The following is an 11,067-nucleotide window of genomic DNA, read 5'->3' on the forward strand; positions in this document are numbered from 1 at the left end:
ACATAGAGAAAGTCTTAGATCTTTGAGTTCAGCTCATGATGAATGGGGGCAAAAACAAAAGTGTTGCATTAATTTTGTTCAGTGTATGTACAGCTTGTGCAGCAGCAGCAGCAGATGCAATTGCAAAAAGTATAATTATGGTGAAATTATATAGTGTGTGTTAATTAAGTTAAGATATGTACAGTAGGAACAGCATTAGCAGTAATTATATAGTGTGGATGTAAGCGCAGGTAATTAAATTGGTTGACATTATATACTATATATTACATAGATATGTACAGTAGGACAGTATAAATATGTGTAAGGGTTGGGATCTTAAATAGGAGTTCAGTCACTCAGGAGGAAGTGGGGTCACCTCGGTGCAGAGTTTAGCAGGGTGACAGCTGATGGGAAAAAGTTGTTCTAGTTGATGGCCAGGTTAATTCGGCGCACCAGGTCGCCAGGTGCTGGACCTCCTCCCTGTAGTCTGACTCATCATTGTCACTGATGAGGCCAATCACCGTGGTGTTCACAAACTTGATGACGGTGTTGGAACCATGTATGGACATTTGTGGCTCAGAGGTACAGCGGGTCATCCACTAATTGGAAGGTTGTTGGTTCAATCCCCAGATCCCCCTCTGGCTGCATGTGTCAAAGTATCCTTAACTGAACCCCAAATTTCTCCCGATGCTGTATCATTGGTGTGTAAATGTGAATGACTGAGTTAGTTTTCTGTTCGATTTTTGTACTCCAGTTTTGGCGGTAGGCGAATTGAAGCGAGTACAGTGTGGGTGGTAGGCTGGTTTTGAGGTAAACCAGGACCAGCCTCTTGAAGCACTTCATGATGGTAGGGGTGAGTGCAACAAGGCGGAAATCAGTCTTAATGACTTGCAGTTGAGTGTTAAGGCACCAGCACAATGAATGTGGAACATTGGCGAGGAAAATACTGGGTGGAGATAGCCGAGAAGGAGTTAGCTTTAGCTCATCCCTTAGCCCTCCTCTCTTCCCCTGCCTTTGTTTACGATCTTGGCGCTGCCTGCGAGCACTTCTGTTCGCCGGAGCTAGGTCGTTAGCCTACGATGTCTTAACGATCTCTGGTATGAACCGAAGATCACCAAAAAAAGTGCCCAGGTTAGGAGCTCAAATGTCCAAAAGTTCCTGTCGGCTGTAGGAGATGTATGCAAGACTGTTCTGAGTGAACAAACTGGAAACAAAAAGGCAGATAACTACTAATTTTCATAATCTGGAGAGCTGCTGAGCCTCGCGTTGGGCATGCACCGCCATCTTGGAATTGTATAGAAATAGCTGCTCTAGTAAAAAAAAAAAACAGAAACTGCGCATTGGTAATGAGGGTTTACTGTAGAGGAAGAGCTACCCCTGCCCAAGAGGTTCCACAAGCTTGTCTATAAAGAACTGCATGAAAAGATGGGTCACCTTGGAGTAGAGAGAGTTCTGACTCTCATCCGTGACCGCTTTTATTGGCCTTACATGCAGAGGAATGTTGAGCATTACATCACACGTGCAGTTCTCTAAAAAACAAACGTCCCAACAAACTAACCAAAGCTCCCCCCACCGACATCATCACCACATATCCGTTCAAGCTGGTGGCTATTGATTTCTTAAATTTGGAGAAATGTAAAGAAGGGTATAAATATATCCTCAGGCCTAACCCTGCAGAGAAAATATTTGGATTGGATTGGAAGCTTGAAAACAAACTGTTTGCCAAGCTTGAGGTATACAGTGAAGTCAAGGGGTCCAGGACTACAACATACCATCCATAGGGGAATGGCCAGGTGGAAAGTTTCAATAGGACACTGCTGGCAATGATCAGAAACCTCCCAAAGACAGCTAAGGCAGGCTGGAAAGTTTACCTGGCTGAGATGAAAACACTTATAATTGCACACGCAGCGAGGCCACTGGCTATGCACCTTACTTTCTCTTATTTTGGCGAAACCCAAGGCACCCTGTTGACCTGATATTCGGCCTCACAGTAAAAGATCAAAGCTCATCCCACAGAGACTATGCTGAGAAGTAGAAAGCTCGAATGACTGATGCTTACAGGCAGGCGTCCGAGAAAGCACGTAAGGAGGGCAGACGTGGCAAAGCTCTCTATTACAAGAAGGACTATGGTGTAGATTTGTGCCCTGTAGGCAGGGTGCCGGTCCGAAATCTCAATGAATGGGAAGACCAGGGAAGTTGAGATCGTTTTGGAAAGAACAAGTGTTTGTGGTGACAAAAAGAAAACAAGTGTATGAGCTCCATGTCCTCCATAGGAACCTCCTGCTGCCATGTGACTATCTGCTGGTGGCGAAAGTGGACTCCTCTGCAGAACCAAGGAAGGAAAAAAAAGATAAACAAACAGAGACATTAGCAACAAGAGCAAGTATAAGAGAATGGGGTAACCCGCTGTAACTACTGAACCACATTTATTCAGAGAGGAGGTTATTGCCATTGTCATAGAAACTTACTCTGAAAAGATGCAGATACCCATGCATTTGATCTGAAGTGGCAGTGGACTGTTATCATGCACAATGACACCTGCTGCAAAAATATAGTGTTAATGGGAGATACATGTCATATGGTTTACTGGAAATAGTAATGCATCTTCATGGACTTGATGGAATTCTGACTACTATTTAGCTATTACCTTTCTAAATGTAATGCATACGTATAACATATGGACTGATAATGTCATAAACTTGGGCCATTCAATTTTTGAGGGACAAGGAGTTTATAGAATAAGCTATAGTTTAATGCAAAAAAAAAAAATATATATATATATATATATATATAATTTCATTTTTATCTCATTTCATTTCATTGCATTACAGCAGGTAATGTTTATAAAAATGTGCATTGTTTTATGTTGTTAAAAGAGTCACTGTGCTCCAGTTTAAGGCACTCAGGCATTGTAGTAGAAAAAGTGTTGTTGCTCCCTTAGGCCACAAGAGGGAGTATAGCCTGAAGTGAGCGCTTCTGTCAGGAGTAAACAGTACAGGAGTCAAAGCACAAACATCGTACGGTAGTGTTAACAGAAAGCACTGGACAGAAACAAAGTAATGTCATGACAATGTATTTTGCAGTGCCAGTAAAGGAAGAAAGTACTAAGTCACACTGAGTCTTTATTCACATATGCAACACAGAGGAACCAAATTATTTTTTTTTACAGATCCTGTACTACTCTCAGGATATAGTGACATTTTTGTTATTTTTTCTACTGCAGCTTTAATTCAATTTGTATTATAATTATTGATATTCAGTAAAATAAAGGTAATCAAACAAAAAATAAATAACTTCAGAAAAGCTTTTTTATTTCTTAATTTCTTATTGATTAAAAATAGTCCCATCCCGTCACTATTAATTACATTGATAACCTTCCACAACGTTAATATTTTATGCTTAAAGTCATTCTAGTCAACTTGTCTCAAGTTAAGTCACGTCACCAGTCTTTAACTTCCAAGTCCAAGTGTTAAGTCAATTTGTTTTCCGTCAAGTGAAGTTGCAAGTCATCAAAACAGTGGTTGAAGTTGACCTCGAAAATGGCGTGAATGAAGTTCACATCTCTGCTTGACAGAGCAGGGAAACTAGAAGGAACCTCACTAAAACATAGCATTCTACTTTGCTACAAGCTAGCTAGTACTAAATCTAACACTACAGGCAGGTTGTGTACCTTTGTTCAATCGCAGTGTGAGCTCTGAAACCACACTAAGCCACTCCTTAGCTCGATGTGATGTCTGGGCTGTCCAAGTGCAAGCAAACACAAAAACATCCTCACTCGGACGAGCATATGGACACAGAGCAGATATGCTTCACAGCTTGATGTGGGACTACTGTTCCTCTTACTTCTTACCTTCATAAATACTGCTCGCTTTCCAGAAGCTCTCTGACTCTCCAGTCACTCCCATATCAGAGGAGGGGAAACGTCTGCAATAAGAATTTTCATCTAAAGGTCATACATAGGTCATAGAACTTTTCATATTTTTTACTTGTCGACGGTGGCAGTCAGCTGATTCTTTGTGGCAACGTTTGTTCTGTGCCCCAAATCAAGACATATTTTATTATTCTAGTAGGTGTGATCATGGATGGAATTTATTATGCTAGCACAGATGAGGGTTTAGTCAGGAATAGCTATGGACCAAAAGACACACACGGTGAACGTACAGTAGTGGCTGCAATACCCTAACATAACCAGCAGGGAAATTACTTAGGTCAAGTCTAGACTTTGCTTAGAAATAATTGAATTTCCACTTCCACATATTTTATTATAAATAATAACTAATACAGGGTTTTACTGCGTCACACTTAAGATCAAAATTGATCTCCCATTTTATAAATGAGGCCCCTTGAATAAAGCTAGCAAATAGACCCTAAGTAAATATGTTTTTTGTTTGTTTATTTAGTCAAACTACTATTTCCACAGGGATATACAAGCTGAAACCTTACGTTTAATAATAATAATAACAGTCCAGTGAAAATCCCACATATACAGTGGGATCAATCAGAGACTGGTGACAATAAAAAAAAGGGACCTGGCACATGTTGCGTGCAGTCCTATCACATGACAGGATGTATAAAGTGAGATTAAGTTTTACTTTTACTGTGTGTAAATACATATGTGTTTATTGCATTGTAAAAACTGGAGAATATCTAACCTAGGGTTCTTCCTCTTGTGTTTAACTGGTATGGAGAAATTGGGCTGAGAAAACTGACAGACCTACATGGTAATATCCACTATAGACCAATTTGGAGTACATCACAGTAAACAAGTGAAGAGCAAGCTAGAGATTGTTATCATTTATTGTTGGCTAAAATCAACACCATTCGTCATAACAACACAAGTTAGTATCATGGATCACCTTAGCTGGTGAAGTAATTTGGCTAGCTGACGTTAGTCAACTAACATATCCATTTAAATAGTATTTTGCTCGTGATAACATTACTGAGCAAGCCAATTAAGGTTAGCTAGCCAGTTGCAACCGAGCCACACTTAATAAAGTTATCTGGTGCCGGACAACCCAAAACATGAGTCATTAATGTCACCTAATTCATCCACACTGTAGTGTGCTTTGTGACTTCGCTGACAGACCAGATTTTAGTTTGTTTATGCTTGGTTTACAGATTTAAGTGTCATCATTTTCTTTAGAATGTGTTACAGGCTCATTTATCCATCAAAACTTACCCCTCTGGTGACTCCCTGAGCTCCATATCTGAAAAAAAGAACATTATAAATCAATCAACAAGCATACAGAGCCTAATGTTAATACATCAATACCTATTATATACATGCTACCTCACCTGAGCAGTATTGGCCCTTCGGTCCTGTACTGGTTGTTCCATTAATACCCTGCCTTGCTGTGTTAGTTTTGGTGTGAAGGTTTGACACAGCTGTGTCTGTGGTCAAGTCACTCATCTCTGGGGGTCCGATGTCATTCCCATCATCAAACTCAAACTTCTCCCCCTGCTCATCTTCATCCTTATCTTCCTCTACGTGTGACGCCCCATTAGATATAGACACTGAGGAAAGAAGCAAGTGATTTAGTACTAAATACTATTTTATTCACTGTAGATTTTCATCTCAAATCTAGAAAACATGTCATTTAATTTTTAGGGACCGAGCCAGCGACCGCTGGAGGTCCCTATTGTTTTTGCTCGATTTCTTCTTACCTATTATTTTTTGCCCCCTTCGACTGCATTTTTGCCCCCCTGAACATATACGAAAACTCAATTTTATTTGGCAAAGTTGTCAGCCTGGTGAAAATGGGAAATTCAATGTGTCAATTTTCGGGTTTGCCACTAGGTGGCGCTACTATCATGAAAAAGGTCTGTTTAGGCTTATAACTTCTGCCATGAGTTCGCACATTCCAAAAACCCTTATATTCCACCGCGTTCCGCTGAATGGAGCTGAAAACTCCCGATATAGGCCACGCCCACTTCCGCCCTAGATTTTTTTTTCGCGCCAAGAGACACGTAAATGTATCTAAGAAAACACTTTTAGCTGTGTACTTCCTATACACTTGTTTGTCAGATTTCCACGAAATTTTCACGTTACATCTGGGAACCGTCTGGCAAAAAAGTCATTCAAGAATGTTGATATTTCAAAAAATAAGCGCACACTATAAATTGAGGACTTCCTTGTACATTTTTCGTGTAAAAGTTGTGCTAATTTGTGCATGTACGTTGAAGGGCGTGTCCGTGGCGTGCCGTCAAAGTTCGGCCATTTTGAATTCTTGCTCATTTTCGGTGAATTTTTCGCCTTGTATTTGAACGAACTCCTCCTAGGGAATTTATCAGATCTGCTTCAAAATTGGTCAGTACAGTCAAAAATGGTGCTGATTAAAAGTTGTGCTATTTGTGCATGTACATTAAAGGGCGTGTCCGTGGCGTGCCGTCAAAGTTGGCAGGTTGAATCGAATCTCAACTGTGATGCCATTTCCGGCATTTAAGGGCTTCTGTTTTAACTAACTCCTCCTACAGATTTTATCAGATTGACTTCAATTCATCATGGCAAATTAGACACATTGGTGATCAAAAGTTGTGCTATTTGTGACTGTACGTTTAACCGCGTGCCCGTGACGACGTGTCGAATTCCGCCGATTGGCCATAAAACAGATAGTACTCATCTTCAGTACCCTGAACACGTCCTCACAACCTCAGTGTACATGGTCCAATCTCAATGAAACTTCACACGTTTGATAAGAGTCCCGCCGTGAACACGTCTACATGACAATATTCAGATATAGTGATAGCGCCACCTACTGGCAACAGGAAGTAAGCGCTGCATGGCAACTTTGATCTGATTTACGTGAAATTTTCATGTTTTGGTCCGCACGTGTAACGCCTGCACGTGACGCGGCCGCAGCACGCCCCGAGTTGCGTGGAGTGGAGTGCAAGGGCCCGTTCATCGCTGCTTGCAGCTTTAATTGTTTTTTAACTGTTTTCTGTAAAACTACAATAGTAAAGCAAGTCTGTTCTGTTTCAGACCGCACCCCACAATAGTGCAGTGTGAAATGCTACACAGCACAAGCAGTCAACAAAGCATATAGCAACCATGCGGAGGTTCCAAACTGTAGTGTGGTAAATCAATGTTGCTTGAAGACAGTTCTTAATTTGCTTGCCTGTGTTTGCTTTGTTTGTAGAAGTGCAAGATGATTGTGGACAGTAAAGGAGAGCTACCGGTGGCAATGCCTCATGTTTCAGACGAAGAAGATGATGGGAAACCCTTTGGAGGATCAGCTCTTCGAGAACAAAAAGCCATCAGCTTCAGCATCAATGTAAAATCCACACACAGGCTACATTGCATCTTATATAAGTTTACATATACTTATGAATGACAGTTTCCTCCATAATTAACTTACATTACATTTTGCTATGATTTCCTGCAGTGTAATATATCATGCACCACTATTTAGTGTATCTGTCCTGACATATTATTTTAATGCACACCTACCATTCTTCTTCAGGGTTAAATGGGTAAATAACTTAAATGTAAGTCAAAGGTCTAGTGTGTAGGATTTATTGGCATCTAGCGTTGTAGTTGCTTGTTGCAATGCCCCTGTCTCACCCTGCTGTTCCAAGCATGTAGGAGAAACTACCGTAGCCACAAAACTCACAAAATGCCCTATCTAGAGCCAGTATTTGGTTTCTCCATTATGGGCTACTGTAGATACATAACAATTCAACATGGGGGACTCTGTAGAAGAGGACCTCCCTTTGTAGATTAAAACGGCTTATTCTAAGGTCATTATTTTCAGGTCATTATATGCTAGTGAAAACATACCTATGAATATTATATTCCAGTTCAGCCAATAGGTCCTCCTCAATGTTACACACTGGACCTTTAAGTACTTTAAGAAGTCTAATCTTCTTTTTCCCTCCAGAACACGACAGTACGTCCAGCATTGCGTAGTGATGCAGGCATGGCCAAGGAGTTTCCTGTGTCTTCAGGGTCCCAACATCGTAAGAAGGTCTGCATGGATGTGCATTGTACCATTTCTGAAATTTTAGGTTTTGATTCTACGAGATACTTCAAGCTGAAGTACAGCAAACCTACTACCATGCCGTCTACAATTAACCTCTTTCCATCTGTGGCAGTAAATTACAGGGCATTACTATAAGTGTTCACTAGAGGTAACCAAAGGAATAATAACAACAGACTAAAAAACTTCTCAAAGAAATCGTTGCCTTGGCAGCATGTGCATACATGTACTGAAATTTTATTATTTCAGATAATTGAGAGCTACACGCCATAAATTATTCCACATATGGGTGTAGTGAGAAAGACAGGAGCAATAGTAACACAGTAGTAACAATAACAACTATAATTGTAGAAATATGACTAATGGTGATGGTGATTATGATGACAATGATGACGAGAAAGATTACAGATAATTAAAATAATATATATATATGTATGCATCCACATATATAGATATTATAAATTATATATATATGGGTTGTCAAGAGAACCAATACTACGTTAGTCGATACCAAAATTCTGAAAACTTGCCCTTTTTCTACAATACCGTAGGTATAGAAGGTATCAAGAGTCATGTCGATATCATGTTATGGTTGATCGTCATATATTACAGACAGACATTAAGACAATAGTGCAATGGTGGAGTGCAAAGGATGCTGGAATAAATATTATTATTATTATTATTATTATTATTATTATTATTGTTATAAATGCTTGTGGATATACATGCTGGTCAATTTGATCCAAATCCTACAACCTATTTGCAATTGATGGTACTTTTGGTTGTGGCTAGTGTAAGACTTGTCACAGTAGCCAATAGCACTGTGTGCAAGTCCCCCTGGTCAAGCAGCTGTTGCTGACCCATTAGCTGACTCTGCTGGGACAGGTAGCTACCAGTGAACAGCACGGCAAGACTGAAGGCATCGTCCAATGCCGATGGAGGGCGGTTTGACGACGATTTTTGCCGGGTTTGGCCCTGGGGCTAAGTCAGCTAACGTTAGCTGCACCCGCTAACTACGTAACTTCCTCACTGTTGTCAAACTGGCCTTTGTCTGGCCTAGTTGTATGTGTTGAATGTTCGGCTAGAGGCAAGAATGGATAACTTGGGAGTTAACTTGACCCTTGACTGACTTTGGAGGGCACTGTCCAGTCTGCTATTCCAACTCAAAAAGTTTCGGAAATATTTTACTGATGAACAGGCAAGGCAGAAAATGTTCTCCTTTAGCAATGTTTCAATACTACGAAGACCCATTATATTACATAAAGTTGCTGGAAAAGAGATTAAACTAGAAAGTACAACAGCTAAAGAAATACAAATTTCCATAATAATTACAAATTAACAAATTTCAATAAAGTATTTCTGATTCTGATTCTGAAGACTGCTTTCTCAAAGTTCCTATTTAAAATACTTGAATTAATGTGAGTAATGTAATGTGTTGTACTGTTCAGGAAGGTGAGTCACTGGGTGCCTATGGAGAATGGGTTCCAGTTGACAAAACAGCAGACAAAGCTGCAGCTGCATCCAGAAAGGCCCTGACCAGTATTCCCATAGCAACAGCCACCTTAGCATCAGGTGAAACGGCGACAGCAGCACGTTTATCAGACGTTGCCGAACAGCCTGCATTTGGGGGAGATAATGACAGAGTTTTTCCTGACCCACTACTGCAGGTGAGAACTGGAGAAGTATGTGTCTATTTTCTATTGAGTTGTTAGTAAAAATCTTTTGTCAAGAGGAATGCCTTGGTTTTACTGCAAACCAATAGATTTGGAGTTGTGTGTATGTACAGTAGTGTATGCTATATATATATGGTATATCTATGGATGTATTTAATGGGGAATATGATTAAAATCCCTGAAAATGATTATCATGCATGGCTTTATAGTCCAGGTGATATGTAAAATAATAACAGTGTAAAACTCTGTACACATGTATAGTTTGGAGCCCTGAACATTTTCAAACGCCGAATCATTGCAAAAACGTATGCCATCTCCAATAGACTTGGGTTGGATGCACTCAAGTGATTGGAGACCCTTGTGGTCAACTCTTCCACAGGCAAGCCAGTCCGTCCCTGTAAGAAAGGCTGCGAGAAATACTGCAAATGCAAAAAAGTCTTCTTTAAGTTTACAGCTTTGTGTCAATGTAGAGGAGACTGTTATGGTCATATTAGTCTTACGTTCACAGGAAATAGGGTGTCCGTATAAGCCTGCCATTGGCTGACTTTATCAGTCAGGATTCCATTCCCCTTTCGGCCATTTGCGTGTTAGCATTTCCAGAGTCCCTGACGCTATGTGAAACAACAACAAGCTTTCAAGCTAGCAACCTACTTCCTGATTTGGCACATATTTTAACTCTCACAGCAGTCTGCATCACTGACATAGACTTGACCAATGTACCAATCCATTCCACTTCAGACAAGCCTCTTTGATATTGGTTTAATAACTTTCTGCAAGACCACTCACCATTAATTATTCACTAGTTTATGATGTATATGGTATCTTTGTAATCTTTGACCATGAAAACGTAGGGGTAGACAATCTGTTCGTTGTATTATGTTTTATTCAGGAGATAGTAAATACTTTCAGGTGATGCGAAATACATAATTCAGTTACGATGGAAAGTAGAAAAAGTAAGAATGACCAATAGCTCCATTTCTGAAAATGTTCAGGCCTCCCAACTGTGTGAGTTTCATGCTTTTATGAAAAAGTAATCATTCATCTGAATCACTTCAGATTTGGCATATATGTTTGTTAGGTCTATACTTCAAAAGTCTTTTTTACTTTTTGCCTTTCGTCTTAGGTTAAGTTTAAAATCTTTCCCCCTATCCCTCTTTCTCTCCTCTCAATACTATTTTTCACCTCTCTCTCTTTCTCGTTCTGCAGCCAGTAGATATCACTCAGGCTGTAACTGAGAGAATCAAGGCTCAGAGGCGATTGGCTGAGAACCCCTATGATGTCAGTGCTATCTGCATGCTCAGCCGGGCACAAGAGCAGGTACAATGCACATATTTTAAGGATTATTGTAATTCAATTCAATTCAATTCAATTTTATTTGTATAGCGCCAATTCATAACAGAAGTTATCTCAGGACCACTTTTCAAATAGAGCAGGTCTAG

General features: G+C 40.1%; 2 protein-coding genes across 2 annotated transcripts in view; both read left to right on the forward strand.

The window, feature by feature from the left end:
- Positions 1 to 3,799, forward strand: part of LOC118326017 (rho guanine nucleotide exchange factor 10-like protein) — a 10,543-nt gene extending 6,744 nt beyond the window's left edge. The window contains exon 7 of the mRNA XM_035658901.1: positions 3,701 to 3,799. Coding sequence (XP_035514794.1) covers positions 3,701 to 3,799 — 99 coding nt within the window. The remainder of the gene's footprint in view (positions 1 to 3,700) is intronic.
- Positions 3,800 to 7,115: 3,316 nt separating this feature from the next.
- Positions 7,116 to 11,061, forward strand: LOC118325895 (protein SON-like; the record flags this gene model as incomplete). Its single annotated transcript, XM_035658740.1, is given in 4 exon segments — positions 7,116 to 7,250; positions 7,857 to 7,943; positions 9,404 to 9,622; positions 10,835 to 11,061. Coding segments are annotated over 4 exon segments (609 nt in total). The 3' UTR covers positions 11,012 to 11,061.
- Positions 11,062 to 11,067: the final 6 nt, after the last annotated feature.

This window comes from Morone saxatilis, unplaced genomic scaffold (genome assembly GCF_004916995.1).
Source record: "Morone saxatilis isolate NCDOM2014 unplaced genomic scaffold, NCSU_SB_2.0 Contig16, whole genome shotgun sequence".
Taxonomy (NCBI): Eukaryota; Metazoa; Chordata; class Actinopteri; family Moronidae; genus Morone; species Morone saxatilis.